Below are 19,636 nucleotides of genomic sequence, written 5' to 3' on the forward strand. Positions count from 1 at the left end.
GTTTACATAAGAAGGGAAGGAAGTAAAGACCATGCCTCTGCCAAAAACGTGGGAAGACCTTATTGTGTCAACATCAATACCATCAAGTCACAACATCTCTCCCAAGATTAAATCTCGGCCGTCGATCTTCATCCAATGGTCCACAAAAAACTGAATAGATGGTGTTAGGTGAACCATATTCTCACATATGTATTACTTGCTTTTAGTTGTCAGAAATAGGTATCTTTATATGCATAGATCTGTTCAATACTATTTTTTGGTGTGTTTGTTTATTCTTTCTTTTAGCCAGCAAAAGATGTTAGCATGTGATAAACTTGGCATGATATTATTCTTTTCATAGATCTTCATATTATATTCGTTGAATACTACCTTTTGGGATATAATATTAAGGATTAGTCTACAAGTACAAAATCAATTACTAAAAGTTTTACAAATTTGACAAGTGGCGGCTCCCTGTTAGTGGGGTGGCTGGTCCCACCACCACTCCACCAATTGGGGGCCACCACTTGTTAAGTTTGTCATTGATTTTGTACATGATTTTGTACATATAGAATAATCCTAATATTAAATTATATTATTAAATCTAGTTTCAGACTTCTCTATCGAATTCAATGCAAGAGAAATTAAGCAGACATTTCAATGCATGTTATTTTATTTATTATCAACAATACCTTAAAGCAAAGCAAGATGTTAGCCCTCAAAACATAATTGACTTTAAGCATTGCATGGTAAGAAGCAATTATCTGAAACATATATAACCATATAGTATCTCGAGCATGTAAGGAAAACTTCAAGGAATCTTCTTTGTACATTGGTGTCCACCTCAATTTTTTTCATTTTTGTTTTTTCGTCAAATTTAATATTTATATTTACTTTTTCTTTGAATGTTTAATTAATGTTCATATGGCAATAAAATGAAAATTGCGGATCATTTTTGCTAAAGTCACAAAGTAATTTAATTTATAGATGATTGATGATTATGATTATATAAAACTGGGCACGAGTGACTTTGAAAATGACCACGACAATGTTGTGGATAGTGAGGCAAGTAACATGTCTATTGAGCCTCCACAAAATGAAGATCCACGTGGAACTAAAATTGAGCATGCAAATACTATTGCTACTAAAGAAGGTGACATAGTCGAGCCTTCCGATAATGGCAATGGTTGGTGTCGTAGAGCAGATCAAACTAGTGCACACCAATCTAACACTAAAAAAAATTTAAAAAAAAAAAATCAATCTTCTGTTTGGGAACACCATACTAGACTTCCTTATGATCCAAAGATTAATATTGATGCCAATGCAAATATTGGGAAGCCATCTTTTCTTGTCATTCTTATAAGGGGACTAGTCACTTGAAGAGGCAAACAGATATATGTCCTCAATACCTTGAAAAGATGGGAAAGCAAGACAAAAATCAAGCAAAATTCACTTATTTTGCGAGGACAGGCGAGATAGATCTAAAAGCTCCAGTTGGTGATCTTAGGCTTGGGGAGTTTAGTAAGTCAAATTGTAGACGTGCACTTGCTAAGATGCTTATTGTGAACGAGTTACCGTTTATTTTTTTTAGGAGACAAGGGTTTAAAGAGTACATGGAGGTTGTCGAGCCTAGATTTAGCATTTCCTCTAGCTACACAGGAATAGAAGATTGTATGAAGTTTTATTATGAGGGGAAGGATCGATTGAAAGAAGTGATAAAGGACTAAAGGAGCATGCCCAAAGAGTGTCTCACCATAAATACATGGACTTCAAATCAAAATATGAGTCATATATGTATTACTGTCCACTTTGATACCAATTTTTGGCAACTGCATAAGAGGATTCTATCGTTCCGAAGGATAAAAGTCAGATCACAGAGGTTTAACAACTGGGAAACAATTAGAGGACGTTTTGATGGAATATCATATTACAAAAATTCTCACAGTCACTGTTGACAATGCATCAGCAAATGAAGGAGAACTTGTCTTCTTGAAGGAAAAGGCTTCGTGGACTAGGCGCTATATGGTGCTAAACAATGAGTTTATGAACGTGAGGTATATTTGCTAATTAAATGATTAAAATACTAATTGATCCCTTCAATTATTTGAACATGCTATGTGCTTCAATTCTTTTGCATTTTTAGTTGATTTCTATTTTCTACCAATTTTTTCTTATAGGTGTTGTGCCCATATTATCAATCTCATTGTCCAAGATGGATTGAATGAGATTGGTGACATTGTGGAAAATACAAGATTGGTGGTAAGGCACATAAGGGCTTCCTAAGAGATTTATATTTTTAAAGATCATGTAAAACAAGTTCAACTTAAGCATAAGCCTTTCTTGGTGCTCGATGTTCCTAGAGGTGGAATTCTAAATATCATGTGTTGGAGAGCTAAGAAATTTCAAGTTGTATTTGACTCCATGTCATTTGGGGGAATTTTATACTATGCATAAAGAGATGGGAAAAATGGTGTTAGGATTTCTGGAGTACCTACTGACGAAGATTGGATTTCAATTAGGGCCATGATCACATTTTTGGAACTGTTCCATGAATCACTAAAAATTTGTGAAGTGATGTGAGAAGTGCGTTTTTACACCCTTATTGAGCTACAAAACATGACTAATTGTTGATCAAAACGTTTGAATTATGGCTTAATTCTATATGATTTCATTTTGTAGGACTATATTGATGGAATTAACGGAATTCAAGAGACAAGATGCGAAAAATGACCAAAATGAAAGAAAATGAAAGTTTAGGGACCAAAGTGCCAAAGACGGAAACAATGATATGAAAGACTCAAGGACCAACTTAATGAAGATTTGAAGTATTGGGAGGAAAAAGAATGAGAAAAGAAGTTCAACACACAAGATTGGAAATTGGGGACCAAAGTGTCACTTTTAAAAGAAGCACCTAACCATGTGATTGCATGGTGGTCTTCAGTGAATTGGCAAGCAGCATTCCAGTGAGCTATGCTGTCGCACGGTACAAAATCGTCATGAAATTTTCAGTTTCCTTCTCTACTTCAAACCCTTGTGGAAACAAGTTGTGGCACCTATATAAAAACTCTAGGGCCGTCAAATTAAAGGGGAACTCATTGGGAGATAGAGGAACAGAGATTGAAGGTGAAATTGAGCCACAATAACGAAGAGAAATATGAAGAGTGACCGGATTTCAAGTAGATTATTAACCTGATGATGTCGTTTCTTTACATTTTTGTGTATTTTATTATTTTCTCCATGTTAGGCTAGGAATTTCTATACTAAGAGAACGATGAACCTTGTGATGTAAATTTTTAAATTCTAGTTTTACAAATTTGGCAATAGAACACGTTCCTTGAATTTTGAATGGTTTATATGCAATTAAATTATTCCAAGATTATGTGCATGTGATTATGTGAGTTTGGTGGTTTATTTCATGCATTCGAGAGAAATGTGATGGAAATTCAGCAAGAGCAACTGATGGAAATTAGAGCAGTGTTTTATTTCTCTGTAAAAATGATAGACTTTACAACCTACATTTTACAATGACTTGCGTATATTTAAATACAAAATCTCCAATCTCTATTATAGGAAATTAGCCAACATTTTGCATTTATAAAAGTAGCAGGTTAATTTCATGGTTATACAAAAATAATATTTACAGAAAATTAATTGACTGTTACAGGCATGATTATTGGCTATCTTGTTGGTTTTGATTCTTGGCATAATTTGTGGTGGCTGATTTTTGCTCCTTGGCTTTATTAGTGGAATCTTCCTTCATAGGCCCCCTCAAGATTGGGCTGCCATCGGCAACACCAATTTTGTTTTCTCAGTTGTTCCGTACGTTGCTTTAACAGTAGTTTTGTTAGAATATCTGCAAGCTGGTCCTATGTATTTACATGATGAACTTGGAGTGTTCCTTTCTAAACTATATCGCGCACAAAGTGTAGATCAATTTGAATGTGCTTCATTCGAGAGTGGTGGACTTGATTGAAACTCAGTTGTGTGGCACCCAAGTTATCACAAAGTAGCTTTGGTGTAGATGATATAGGGTGGTCAAGTTCTTGAAATAACTGAAGGAGCCAAATAGTTTCAGAGGCCGCATTTGCAAGGGCTCTGTACTCGGCCTCGGTTGATAATCGAGCAACTACCCTTTGTTTTTTCGAGCTCCAAGAAATTGGATTTGTGCCAAGGAAACATATATAAGCAGAGGTTGAAGTTCTATCATCAAAGTTCCCTGCCCAATCTGTATCACTGTATGTGGTAAGAGTTGACGGACTGAATTTTCTGATGTGAATTCCATGAAAAATTGTTTGTTTCAAGTAACGAATGAGCCTCTTCGCAGCCGTCCAATGAGTTGCAGTGGGTTTATGCATGAATTGAGAGAGTTTATTCACCGCAAATGAAATGTCTAGCCTTGTAAGAGGTAGATATTGAAGAGCACCTATAACACTCCTAAATTATGTGTTGTCAATGGAGCTCGTTCCATCAATGAGTTTGAGGGATGTAGTGGTTGATAATGGTGTGGATGCATCTTTTGCACCGAGCATATTACTTTTGGACAGGATATCTCTAATGTATTTATGCTGAGACAAGAAAAGACCAGATTTAGTAGGTATAACTTCCATCCCCAGGAAAAAATTTAGCTATCCCTTATCTTTCAAAGAGAAACAGTGTCCAAGTTTTGTGATTACTGAAACAACAAATTGAGTATCACTGCCATTTATGACTAAGTCATCCACATATACCAGCAGAAAACATGTAACCGGTCTGATTTTGTATATAAATAATGAAGAATCTGCTTTAGAATTCATAAACCCAAGCTCTGTAATGGTTTTCTTGAGGCTCCAATACCAGGCTCTTGGTGCTTGTTTTAGGCCATAGATGCCTTGTGTAACTTGCAGACATGGTTAGGCTTAGATGTATCCTTGAACCCCGGAGGTTGAACCATGTAAACATTTTGAGTCAACATCCCATCTAAAAAGGCATTGTTGACATCAAGTTATCTTAAACTCCACCTTTCCATAATAGCAATAGTCAAGACAGTTCTTATTGTTGCCGGCTTTACAACTGGACTAAATGTCTCTTTATAATCTAAGCCAGGGCATTGGTTGTACCCTTTGACCACAAGTCTTGCTTTAAAGCAATCAATAGACCCATCAGCTTTCCTCTTAACTCGAAATACCCATTTACAGCCTACTAGTTTGTAGTGTGTATGAGGAGGAACTAAGTCCCACGTATCATGCCTCATCAATGCCGTGAGTTCTTCAAACATAGCATGTCTCCATTTTGGTTCACGAAGTGCTTAACTCATACAGTTTGGTTCAATGGTTGGTTGAATAGGATGTTTTGTGACTGAGTTTAACTATTTCGACTTGTAGATGTTGTTCATGGACCGAGTGGTCATGGTGTGAGTTCGGGTTATCTCAGGAGGTGGGTTATTGACTACGGACTCGATAATTTCTATACAAGGAGTTTTCTTATCCGTGATGAGTAAGGGACTTGAGTGAGTGGACTCACTTGTGTGCGACTGGTGTGGTGTGATTGAAGAAATTGAGTTTAAATTGGGGAAATTTCGAGGAGAGAAATTAGAAAATTACCTGAGGGTGTAGCGAAAGGTGGTGAGCTCTCAAACTATACTGACGGTGGTTACGACACATGAATCATCAACATAGGCAGCATAGATGGCGAGGATTTAGTGCCGGGTTCTTGGGTCTTGATGGGACTTTTGGTTTCATCGAAGATAACATGCCGAGAGAGATACGTACGTTTTGTGTTCATATCAAGGCACTTGAATGCGTTTTGGGTTTGGGAATAGCCTAAGAATAGGCATGGGATGGATTTAGGCTGGAGTTTATTTGAGTTGTAGGGCCCGATTAGAGGAAAACAGAGGCAACCAAATTTTCTTAACTTGAGAAAATTTGGTGTTTGTTGAAATAAGGCTTCAATTGGTGATTTATTTTTTGACAATTGTGTTGGTTGTCGGTTAATAAGATAAGTAGTCGTTTCAAAAGCATGGGACCAATATGATAGGGGTAGAGAAGCATCTTATAATAAGGTTAATCCTATTTCAACAAGATGACAGTGACGCGTTCGAAGACCCCATTTTGTTGTGCTGTATGGGGTGCCGTGGTATAGTGGCTAATTCCATGAAATGAAAGATAATTTTTGAGTGCCACAAATTCACCACCATTATCGGAATAGAGACTTTTGATTCTTTTTTAAAAGTGACTTTCCACAAGATTTTTAAATTGTGAAAAAATGGTGCTTACATCGATTTTTTTGTTAAAGGTTAGAACCACACATATTTGGTAAAATGGTCGACCAAAATCAAATAATATTTAGAACCATAGGTACCAATTGTATGCGCGGGACCCCAAATGTCGGTGTAGATGAGATCAAGAGGTGCATTGCTTTTTAAACTAGTGGAATGAAATGGTTGCTGGTGTGCTTTATTCATTGAACAAGAAATACAAATGTGAGACACTTGGTCTTTTTTTATTGGAATGGAAAAAGATTTGATAAGATAATGAACAATTTTTGAGATGGATGTCCAAGCGTCTTGTGCCACTGATCGATCGATGTTCGCTCATGCACATTTGCAACCATTTTTGAAGGAGAGTCCGTCAGGGAATCTTGGGAGTGTGTAAACACCATTTTCACATGCACCTTTGAGTAAAGTCGCCCTCGTGGTTTGATCCTTGACAAGAAAATAAGTGGGGTGAAATTCAAGAAAAAACATTATTTTTAGTAGTAAAGTGATGAATGGAAATCAAATTTTTGTGGATACTTGGAACACAAAGTGTATCATTTAAATGAAAGGTACGTGTTGGTGATTGAAATACCAAAGAACCAATGTGTGATACACGCAAACCTGAACCATCGCTTATTACAACTTCATTTGTCCCATTATATTTCGAGTGTATTGAGAGGTTTGCCAAATCACCCATAATATTATGAGAAGCAGCAGAATCAATGAGCCACTTAGTGTTCTGCTGTTGAGAGGTGGAAACACAATTTGCAGTAGCTTCGGGAAAAGTCATTCGCAGACACTGCTTAGCTATGTGATCCAATTGGTCACAAAGTTGACATTTGGGCTAGAAGCGTCGTTGGCCGTTGTACCGGCCCAAGTTGTTTTGCTTCATGTTATCACGTGGCCAACTATTTGGGCGTGATTGGGCCACGGACCCTTTAAAGATATGTTGCTTATTTGGACCCCGAGAGGAGTTGCCGTTGCTTCCAGATGAAGAGGAAGAACCTGGACGCCGATTCGTGTAGTTGGCCGTGGCTAGTACCTGCTGTGTTGAGACTTTAAGACGACAAAGTGAGGGATTTTTCCCGAGCTCTAATGGGTGCAGCAATCTCCCGATAATCAGAGCCAAAACCATTGAGAATGTATAAAGTGAGATCATCATCTGAAATTGGATGATCCATGAGTGCTATTTCATCAACAATAGACTTCACTATATGCAGGTATTCCTGGATGGTTTGATTGCCCCGTTTCATTAGTGTTATTTCCTCTTTGAGTTGCATTGCCCTGGTTCGAGATTTGCTAGCATAGAGGGTGTTTAATTTTTGCCACGCTTCCTGAGAAGTTTTGGCAAACGAAATGAGAGGGGTGATGGTCATCGCTGTGGATGCTAGGATAGCACTTAGGATTAGTTTATCCTGCCTTACCCAGTGCGTTTTTTGAAGGGAGGATTAGGGGTGGTCAGTTTGATGGGGGGTAAGTTTTTCTCCAGTGACGTAGTCAAGGAGGTCGTACCCAATTAGAAGAGCTTCAAATTGGGCACCCCACTATGGGAAGGTTGAGGGAGAAAGTTTGTCATTGATTTGTGCTGAAACGTTGAGAGCAATCACGGGGATATCTGTTGGGGATGAAGGATTTTGAGTGGGGTTAGATGAAATGGGGATCAAACTCTCGTGAGAGAATAGCAGCTCTGATACCATGATGGAAATTCAGCAAAAGCAACTGATGGAAATTAGAGCAATGTTTTATTTCTCTGTAAAAATGACAGACTTTACAACCTACATTTTACAATAACTTGCGTACATTTAAATACAAAATCTCTGATCTTTATTCTAGGAAATTAGCCAACATTTTGCATATATAAAAGTAGCAGGCTAATTTCATGGTTATATGAAAATAACATTTACAAAAAATTGATTGACTGTTACAGGCATTAGCATGATTATTGGCTATCTTGCTGGTTTTGGTTCTTGGCTTGATTTGTGGTGGCTGATTTTTGCTCATTGGCTTGATTAGTGGAATCTTCCTTCATAAAAGGAAATAGGCTCGACAAGGTATAAATCATCGTAGGGTCCGATATGGGATAAGGATATACCGTTATGCCGTACGTGAATCTTTAAGTGTTCACAAAATCTCAAGCATTCTTGTATATTTACATTCGTCATAGAGATATAGTTGGGTGGAATATGAGAGTAGGTTAAATATTACTCGATAGAGATTCTTGAATAGAATAGGAGCATTGATTCTTCAAAACTTCAAGCGTATCGTCAATTTGTAGAACTAGGGTTAAAAGTAAGCATTGCATGGGAATTCGTGATCCTAGTGTGCCTTTCATTCGTGAATCTCATAAAATTTGCATTCAACTTCAATTTTCATTTTAATTCATTTAATTCATACGTATTTGCATGCATAGTCTAAGTTAGGTATAATCACGTTTAGTAATTTGGTTTTGGTTAAGGCCGACGTAAGTATAATCAAGCTAACTCAATCTTTGTAGGACGATATTGGAAACTCTAAATTCCATTTTATTACTTGTTACGAACCATACACTTGCGGATTTAAGTCGAAATAATAATTTCGTGAACATGATACTTCTTTATAATTTATCTCCCTTTATAATAATAATCTTATACTATATATTTAATACAACTTTTTTCAGGTACCTTGTACCCAACATCAAACTCGTATTATGAGAAGATGGGTATAATATACTCTTATTTGCAGAGTTATATAATGCATGATGATTAAAAACTGAGGTCCACTGCAAGAAAAATGCAAGACAAGTTTGACAAATAGTGGGGATATGTGCAGGAGGCAAATAGGTTACTACTCTTGGCTGCAGTGTTTGATCTACGATACAAGAATACAAGATGACTGTCATTGATTTATGGCTTAGGTACAACTTGGGTGAGGAATTAAGCAGTGGCTTTGTCAACACCTTAAATCTTGATCTTGAACGCTTATGGTAGGGGAGTCCCTACAAGTATAGGACAATCTTTTGGTAGTAGCTGATTCTCCTCACATGCAAGTTCTTCTTTTAGTAGCATTGGTCAACATAAGGTGATTCATCCACTATCTGATTGGCATTCAAAACATATTACTGAATTATTCGAGGCTAAATCAAAGAGAGATACTTTGCGGAGCAAGTTAAGGCATCGAGTGCTGAATTTGATATCCTAACACGGTGGAAGGTAAATTCAACTAAGTTTCCAATTTTGTCTCAAATATCTAGAGATGCTTTGGTTATCCCAGTTACCACAGTTGCATCCGAGTCTGCATTTAGTACGGAGGTCGAGTTACGGATCAATATAGGAGAAATTTAGCTCCAAAGATAGTGCAAGGCTTAGTTTGTTGCCAAAATTGGTTGAGGTCTAAAGATATTAGTGAGACAAAAGCATACCTAAATGAACTAGAAGATGCACTAAGTTACCAACTAGATGAAGGTAATGTTCTCATGTATACTTAATATACTAGTTGTAAAGTTGGATATTGATACTGTAGTGGCCAAGCAGCTTTGTGAAACACTTTAAATGCCTTTTCCTTTCGAGGTAACTTTGTGTTCCCGTTGCTTATTGGTTTTTCTTTTGGGGAATATTTTCTGTCTGCTTTGTTGGTGTGTGATTCGTGCTTAATATTTGGATTATTTCGATGAATGACCTAATTTAGAATTCATCCCTTGTTAAATGTTCTTTATATTTTTCTATTATTATTTTTGCTATGGAAAAAAGTGAAGGAAATATTACAAAATGGGGCCAAAAAATCAGACTACCCCAATAATCCGAGCAGTTATAAGTCAAATCGGGGTTTCGAACAGTAATTTGGCTGTCTGAATTAAACCAAGCTGAGTTTCGGACAACCAAAAACGTACGAACCCAGTCTGATCCCAACCCCTAGAAGTTCTTTCACTGAAAACACCAATTTGTTTCTCAATAAATAAAAGGCGAAGAAGATGGCTTTTTAAAGGTGTCCGCTAGCCGATCTTTGGTGAATATAGAATTAACACCAAAAGTAATTTAGGGGACATTATTCGAGACGAAATATAGATCAATTTATATCGCTTTTTAAGTGAAAGGCAAGATTTACAGAGACATACGTAGATTGTCCTAATATTGTCACAAACGATTGTTGGAATGAAGAGAAGCTTGATGTGAAGCTTACTAAAAAGGTTAAGAATCCATAGTATTTTGGTTGAGTAAAAAGCAAAAGCATAATATTCAACTTCTATAGAGGAGCAAGCAACTGTTTTTTATTTCTTTGAATACCATGACCATGAGACAACATAATCACCAACATTGACAATATATGCAAAAGGTAGAAGTGAGACTATTAGAATTTCCCAACCCAATCTGCATCGTTAAAGGCAATGAGTGAACTTTAAGTCCATATTTGACAATTATTATTTCAAAACTCTTTATTCTACACTCATTTTCAATCATATATTAACATAATATAATATTATGCACATAAACCCAAAAATTTTCCCTACTTTTTAGCTACACATTCTCCAAAGTTTCATTATTCAAAACATTGCTTTGAACAAATAATGGCCATCAAACAAGGGCTAAGTATGTTGCATCAAAAGGACTTTCGTAGAATTTATATGATCCTATCAAATGTGGCTATTCGGTCACATTGTGCTAGGAATTTTGTTAAATCAGCCAAATTTCGAGCTTTGGGTCTCATTATCTAGGCTTTACATGAAACTCATCTCTAAAACAAATATATGCAAATTGTGTACCATTTTTAATGTCTCGATTGGTACTTTGCTACTAAATTCCTATTTGGTACGAGTATTTTAATCTAAATCAAAATTAACAGTTCATTTCAACCACATATTTCATAGGTCCTTATAGCTTTTTAACCACATGTTTCATTAATTTTTATCCAAATTCATTAAAAATCTAATTTCAATCTCTACCAAATAAGAGCTAAGAATCATAATTTTTTCTATAAACCAACAAGTCTTACCAATGTCTCAAAGTAGATTGGACTAAGGACATAAGTTTTACTTTTTAAACTTTTTGGTCATTAAAATTTCATTCAATTATACCTCATAATAAAGCATAAAAATTCAATCTAAGTGCCACGATAATTTATTTCAATCGCATGTTTCCCTCTATTTCCAGATTAAAATAATTATAAATTGCATTAATTTTCGAGACATTTCAGATTGAACGAAAACTGCAAATAGAAAGGATAACCCTAATAAAACGATTAATGTGTCCAAATTTCATAGATTTTTTATCTCAACATTCAAAAACAGTTTTTAGTCATATTCCATTCCAGTTCAAAATTTTCATCATAACCAACGTCCCTAAGGACTTCTAAGCATACTGAGTAATACTAAATTTCTAAGCTCTCTCGCCCCTAATCTTCCTAGCCAACTGTATATCCTTAGGCACAATAGCGACACGTTTGGCATGAATTGCACACAGGTTGGTATCCTCAAACAGCCCCACCAAATAAGCCTCTGCAGCCTCCTGAAGTGCGGCCACGGCGGAGCTCTGGAAGCGAAGGTCAGTTTTAAAATCCTACGCAATCTCTCTTACAAGCCTTTGGATCAACACTTCAGTGCTCTTCTGGTACTTCTTGATTCCCTCAGTTTAACACCTTCAGTGTCCGGAGTCGATTTCCTCACTGCCTTTGTAGCCAGCTACTATCTCGGAGCCTTCCCTTCGGCGGATTTCCTAGCCGTTTGGTTAGTACCTGCCATTGGAAAATGAGATGTGATCGTGATGGTTATCAATAATGTTACGCCTTGCTACATAGACTCCATGTCACCGACCTTCTTAAGCCCTTGCAATGAAACCACGTGGATTATTGGAGTCTGTAGATCCGAAGTGTCGAAGCCATACTCATCGAAGCAGTCGCATACTAATGATGAAGCCCCTAAGACAAAAGTCAAAATCGAAGCCCAACCGCAACGACGACCCACACGTGAAGATCGTGAATTTATGAATGCAATCCTTATGAAATGATTGATGAGACCTTTGTAATAAGTAGAATGTCAAAGTTTTGTCAATTTAGTTGTAAGATAGTTGCTCTCCGTAAGAGCATTGTGTGTACCATAGGCTAGTGGATTAAAATTAACGTCGAGGATTGGATGCTTCGGTTAAGGAGATGAAGCCACGTATATTTTCATCCAATAGACATCATTTTATATGTAACACTATAGATACCCTCTCCTTATATCATTTAAAGTCTAATGCAACTCTAAATACTAATGGCTATTCTTTGTCTTCTCGCTTGCTTATTCCACACTCTTGTTTGTTGGATTTAGATTATTTTGCTTTAGTTGAGTTGTTGGTGATTGATTGACTATTGCTGTTGTTATTATTATTATTATTATTATTATTATTATTATTATTATTATGCAATCGCCCCTAAATATATTGTCAATGCCTAAATATTTTTGTCTCGTATCATAGAGCATCTCCCAAGTTCATATACGGTGACCTCCTCTAACCAAATTCTCGGTCAAAACATGTTGAAATTTACTTGCGTGGACGTGAATGGACTCGGTAGCTGATGTCCACGTCAAAATTACAAAAAAGAGGTCAACGAGTAATTTGAATTATTTGCTTGAGATTTATCTAAGAATTTGATTGTTTTTAAGTAATATTTATATGTTTCGATGAAAACAGGGAGAAGCGAGAGATTCAAAAATTTGGATATGGAGGAATGTTGGCTGTTAGATTGAATAAGTAACAGACGATGAAGATTTGTGATGTAGGAGGATCCGAGTCGAGTGATGCTAATTTGTCAGATAGCATAATGATGGCACTGAAATACCATGAGATGGCGGATCAACGTAAAGATGGAAAGTGAATCGCAATTATTTTCTTAATTGGGGGAATTTGACGCGTTTTTAGTAATTTGGTCATAACTTTGGCTACGGTTATCTGAATCGCTTTTATGACCCCAATCCGGAAAGCTCTCTTCGGCACGCACGTTGTGGCCACCAGCTATGCTTGGTGGGTGTCAATTTCGAGCCCAAAATCTACTGTTTTCCTTTCCAAAATTCAATTTTAAGTTATTTTTTACTATTTATGGTAATATTTCGTTTCCCTTTTTCCATATGTAAGAAAATTCGAATTGAGCCAAATTCTTGGCAACCTACTTCTTTTACTTAATATTTTATTCTAATATAATTTCGGGATTTTGCCATTTTTGGTAATTTTTCCATAATTTCGTATTTCGCAACTATTTAATCCAGCTTGTGGGTTAATTTTGGTCATTCTGCATTATTAATAATATTGAGTTGATTTCAGAGTATTTTCTCTGACTTTTGGACATTTTCTGTCGTTTTTACTTGCGAATCATCTGCTACAACAAGCCAATAGGATAATCACGATTCTACCCAACGTCAATTTGTTAAGGATTGCGATCCTCATTTGTTGTTAATGAACCAATGGGAGACTAGTACGTTGTGCTTTTTGGGATGAAAAGTTTAAACTGATCATTATGGTATCGGTGGTTCAAATATGGTCCAGTAGAGTATATTCTAATTTTTTTATGAGTTACGCTACTTGTAAATAATTGATAGACAAGATGATGATGTGGATAGAATTCTCTCTAATTTTTCTCTTTCTCTCTTTCACATCATCAATATGTAAATTAATTTGTACACAATTATATGCATATACCGTTACTCTTTTTTATTTTCTCTATATTTCTTTTTGTACTTTTGTTTTGAGGTTCCATTTGCATGCAATTATTTTCAAAATAAACTACATTTCTTATAAAAATTTGTATCCACGTTGTTTGCTAATTTAATTTTTATTTTATTTTATTAAAAATGACATGCACATTTTTTTCCCTCAACAGTGAAGCTGTTTTCGATTTCACCCTCCCAACTCAGTTCTTCGTCTTTAAAAATTTCCTTATTTGTTGCATTATACTCTTACTAGCCATTAATTTATTTATTTTTCTTTAATATCAAATTAACTACACAACCATTTTTAAAAAAACTTTTAAATGAGATGAGAAGCCATGAACGAAATAATTTAATGAGGAGTTGACAGTCCACCCTGTTGAGGTTGGGCACGACATTTAGCTCCTGTTTTGTTTGGACAAAAATTAGATCTTTAGTATATTACGATAATAGTTGATAAAATGTATTATTAAAAAGTTAACACAACAAAATGTGTGGTTGAAAATGAAATTGAAAAAAATAATAATAATACTAAGTTCTAAGAAATAGGGACCAAATGGGAGCTTAAGCTTTATATGTTTATCTAATAAGCAAATGATATATGATTCTACCATCTTTAGAGTAGCTAAAAAGTAAAAATCTAAATACAAATCAATAATTAATTTTAACCTAACATTTTATGGCAACACAACTTTATCAACTTTTCAATCACATATTTAATGAACTTTTATCAAAACCTACTAAAATCTAATTTTTAGATACACATTTGTCTCAAGTGGCCTGATTAATGTTGCAATAGAATGTGTTTGTACTTCTTAAGAATTAACATATGCTTAGTTATTTATGTCCCCATTTGAACCCCATTATTAGGCATTATAATGTGTTGAATAGTGTATTTTTGGAAAAATGGGTGGTTGAAAAAAGAAGAAATCTTTTTAGTTTATGTGTAATATTATTTTATTGAAGATTGTATGATTGAAAACAAGAGAGAGAAAATTTTAATTTAGTGTGATGAGAATTAATGAGAGCCAAACGGGGGACTGCATGTGTGGGTATAAGCCTTCAACATTAAACGATGTTTTCACTCTATTTTCATATTTAATTTCGTTCAAGCAACACAAGAATTAGACCGATATTAATGGTTGCAAGATAAAACTTTTGATAAAAAAATTTAGCAAATTTTGATAATAATTGATGAAATGTATGATTGAAAAGTTAACATCTCCATTTCTTTTGTTCTACTTTGTATACATCAAGGTTGACATCTCGGATAAAACTCTACACACATGAGAATGGGGCAACGATTGCCCCACCCTCAGGCATGTGGAGTGTCATCAAAGGTGTCAATCGGAACGTACACACAACATTATCTTGCAATCTCATTTTTCCAACTGTGGGCCCCCTTAGTTTGAATATAGGGAAAAGTTTATGAGACTTGATGTTTCTCATTTGACTTTTTTCATGAGATGCACAGTACAATATGTGCTACATTTCGTTTTTACCCTTCTATTCTATTTCCATAACAACTCAATGGATTGAGGATAACTACATAACTTTTTTTTGTGTTTTGAGGTGGTGTTGTGGTTATTCTCAAAATTTAAAAAAAAAAATTTATTTTTTTTTTGTTTTGAGAAACTAACAAAAAGAACGCATTTTCAACAATTTTAAAACAAACACTCAAAACACAAAACTCAAAATGAATTCAAAACTCAAAACACAAAACTGAAACACAAAGAGAACACCCCCTAAGCTTTTCCAAGTAACACTAATATTTATTTATAGATAAATAAGTTAATTGACAGTTACAAATAGATAAACAGAACTCCTGAACTGCTACTCGAAATATACTACTTCCAAATCATTTATATTAAGTTCTATTACATTCTACAAGAACATATGAACTACTAATATTGCATTCTTCAATGCAATTTAGAAGAAAACCAGCTGCCACAGTTTCTCTGCATTTTTTGTGATAAAACAACACCAAATGAGTCCTTGCAACAACTTGATGAGGTACTGGAATTTCATTTTTAAGCACTTTCTCTGTACACACGTTCTGCATGTCGAAATTTTCTTCATAACCTACAAAAAACATACAAGCGTGATAAGGTAGGCTATAAAGGCCTCTTGAAACAAAAATATAGCTACTTGTAAGAACATTTCTATGCATTCAGTGAAAAATACTTACTAAAACCATCTTTTATGTGCAGCTACTTCATTAGATCTGACCAGAGGTCGTCTCCTGTTTCGATTTTCTCCACTGACAGATGATGCATGCTTTGGTTTCAAAGTAGGAATTGTATTAGGCGTTTGATTCAGTGATTTCTCCTTTAAAGGACTCGTTGAACCAGACCTCAGATGCTGTTGTGCTGTTCTTCTCACTATACTAGTGCCGATCTTAGCCTGTTCTTGTTTCTGGGCTCTCGTTGAAGCTTTCTCACTATTATAAACTGAGATTTCTGCACTTCTGACTGCAGGAGATTGCACTTTGTTCCTAGAAGAAGTGTCTGAATCCGAAGATGAAGGGCTAGTCGTGCTGTCCATGTCATAAAGGACATTATCAGCCATTACAGGAAGTTGCTTCGTATTTGAACTTGGAGCAAAGAACGAAGGTCTTTGAAGCCTTGTGAGACTAACCACCTGTTTATATTTAGTCATAAATTGGAAATTAGATTTAAGATAAATTTATCTACACATTTCGATCTCATTAAGCATATTCATCATGCAAATGGTTGAACTTGTGATTAGAAATAATTACTATTTAGTACAATTGTCCCTTCTATTACTAGTACACTACAGACTTCATCAGGTGAAATTGAATCACTCACATTTCTTTATTGAAGTATTACTACTTCTGATAAAAATCGTAATGGAAAAAAGACGTTTACTGCATTGTTGCCATCCAGTACTAAACCGTACTGAATAATCGAGTCATGTGTAATCCACATTACTAAATAACGGAAAATATAAGTAGGCTTATAGTTCCTTCCTCACCTTCTGTTCTAGAATCAACATGTCCTTCCGAAGCTTGTTTATAATCATATTCTTTCTACGGATGATGTCTTCCAACTCTGAGATCCTCTGCTAGACACAACAAAATAACATATAGTTGGAAGGTATCACGAAGAGATTGAAACCAGCATGGAAGTGAATAATGTCACCTTTGAACTATATACTTCAGATGACTGAAGAAAAGTGGACAATTCCTTTATGGTGGCATCCTTCTCTTCACAATCCTTTCTCAAGTTACAGAGTTCTTGTTCAACTGCTAAAGTATCCAACTGTAACAAATGCAAAAAGATATGCCTATCAAAATATTGATTGGACACATTCATCTTTCACAGAAAATACAGAACCTAATGGACCTAAAGTTGTTCAAGGTCCAAGGCATAATTCTATAAATGAACTGTGCTTAAAACTCAATATAATAAAACGAGGAAAAACTGCAAAATGAGAATTTATAGTCAAGAATTTATGATCATAATTTCAACATCAATTACTCGAAACAAATCTTCGGCCACTCTACATTGAGAAACCTATTCATCTATATACTGATGCAAGCAAGCCTGATACTATACATATTTATCGTGGAACTTAAGGTCATCTTAAAGTAGGATTAAGACACTTCAAACAGAAAATTTTGCCCACCTGCTTGACATATGTAGTATTGGTAGTATATGATTGGATGCAAAACTGACTATTTTTAACGGTCCAATGATAGAATGTCATGTGGCATTATGTCAACGAAGAGGGCATATTTTTCTAGCAATGTAGCATAATTCATATGTATAACATCAAAACCTGTAATACCTGGATATCAACAGAAGAAGTGACACTAGGAGCGCAATCCGACCAGTCAGACATGCGACGCTCTTCTGGTTCAGCCTCTTTCACAAGTGGGATTTTATACTTGAACACCTCATCCTCATTCAATCCTTTTTCCACTGAATCAACCTAGCAAACAAATAAAGTATTCAAGCACTCATATTTAGGTTCCATAAATGGATTATTCTAAGAAAATTGCAGATGTCTTCTTAGAATAAAGAAACAGCTCTTTAAGTAATGTTTTACCAAAAATTGATGCTTGGGTTGTTCACAGAGCTTACAACCATAGTTGACACTTTCGCCGACCATGGTGTTGCTTGGTACCAGAACGTCAGGCTGATCCTTGAAATGATTCACTTGCTCACATAAAGTATCCAGCTTCTGTTGCATGCTTAAGAGCACCTGGTCCTGAAAATAATTTTTAAAAGAAAAATTGAAAATTAATTACTGAGATTAATTTAAACAGGTAGCAATTAACAAAAAAAAAAAAAAATAGATTCTTTTGTAAGTTGAAAATCAGAACGAATCAAGAAAATAAATTCATTTGCCACAGCAGGGTACAACATTTATAGCAAAATATACAACTTTGTCAATTCCCCTATTAATTAATTAAACAAATAAATAATCACAAAAAAGATGGCATAAATGAATATTTATTTACACACATTAACTTTGACAGCACGGTACAACTTTTATAGCAAAAGGTCCACATCGGCATTCCATGAATTCAAAAGACATGATTAGATACACAAACGAAAAAGTTAACATAAATGCTTCTTTATTTAAAGTCTCATTAATTTTGACAATAAAAACTAATTAATTAAAAGAAGAAATATAATGAACAAATAACAAACCCTGAGTTCTACAGATTTTTTCAGCTTCAAAATCTGTTTATTTTTCTTCGAATTCGTAGCCGCAACCGCAACAACAGCCACAAGCAAAACCCTTTGAATGGGGCTAAACAGCTCCCAAGCCACAGCTTCTTTAGGACTCAATACACCATTTTTATCAACGGTCTTAGCAGAGCTGGCTTCCTCGGCTCCAACGAGCCGATCCTGGAGGGACACCCAAGCAAGCTGCCTTCTGGCTTTAACGGGCACATTCGGCTGCATAAAACAGCTGGAAAGCCGGCGTGGAGAGGGGGAAACTGAGTAAGAAAATGGGGTTAAAGATACTAGGGCGGGTGGTAAGCAGGATCCAAAGGCGGGTTCCAGTTCGTCCAAATCCATGGCTTGGAGGAGCGTGATTGAAGTTACTACTATTAATATTGATTTATGAAGATTTTTTGGGAAATCTTCATTTGGGATTTGTTTTCCTTTGCTGAATCTTTAGGGTTTTGCTTGGAATTTGAAAAAGATATTCAAATTTATATTTGAGAGGGAAAGTATGTGGAGTGAATACAGTTCAAAGACACCTGGCTATGGACTACGGACAATGTATGGAGTTTATAGCCTATAGCCGTTGGCATTTTCTCTCTTTTGAATTTAAACTTTCTTGTTTTTGGAATTTTGCTATTTTTTTTTTCTTTTCTTTTTAGTTTAGCGTTTTGCTGGACGCGAAGAAAATTATTGCAGATTTTGTATAATTCAGAATAGAGATCACTTCTTCACACGTGGAATTAAACTCAAAGTTCAAAAAAAAAAATCATTTTATACATCTCTATGGAGGTGAATATTCTTCTCTGACTAAAAAGTTATTAAAAAGAAAAATAATTTATTATATTTTCAATGGGTAATTTTTTCCACTCAAAAACCCAACAACAAAATAAGAAAATGAAATATGAAAAACAAAAATGTTCATCTTCTTTCACCCACCTTTACCCAACCACAAACACGTTTAAAGTACCACTCCCATTGAACTGTTGAAAAATCTCGTCCAAAAATCTACTAATCATTTTCTATTCCATATGAGTGAGCAAGAGGAAGATTTATCTCTAATGATCTTTGTAT

General features: G+C 35.3%; 1 protein-coding gene and 1 pseudogene across 1 annotated transcript; both read right to left on the bottom strand.

Annotated features, from left to right (window-relative positions):
• Positions 1-11,535: 11,535 nt before the first annotated feature.
• Positions 11,536-12,014, bottom strand: LOC111369770 (annotated as a pseudogene).
• A 3,681-nt stretch (positions 12,015-15,695) lies between these two features.
• LOC111369769 lies at positions 15,696-19,106 on the bottom strand. The gene is made up of 7 exons (XM_022991404.1): positions 18,542-19,106; positions 17,934-18,095; positions 17,673-17,816; positions 17,024-17,143; positions 16,857-16,943; positions 16,051-16,502; positions 15,696-15,944 (listed from the first exon to the last, which is right to left on the bottom strand). Coding segments are annotated over exons 1-7 (1,341 nt in total). The 5' UTR covers positions 18,917-19,106; the 3' UTR covers positions 15,696-15,943.
• Positions 19,107-19,636: the final 530 nt, after the last annotated feature.

Source organism: Olea europaea, chromosome 20 (genome assembly GCF_002742605.1).
Source record: "Olea europaea var. sylvestris chromosome 20, O_europaea_v1, whole genome shotgun sequence".
NCBI lineage: Eukaryota > Viridiplantae > Streptophyta > Magnoliopsida > Lamiales > Oleaceae > Olea > Olea europaea.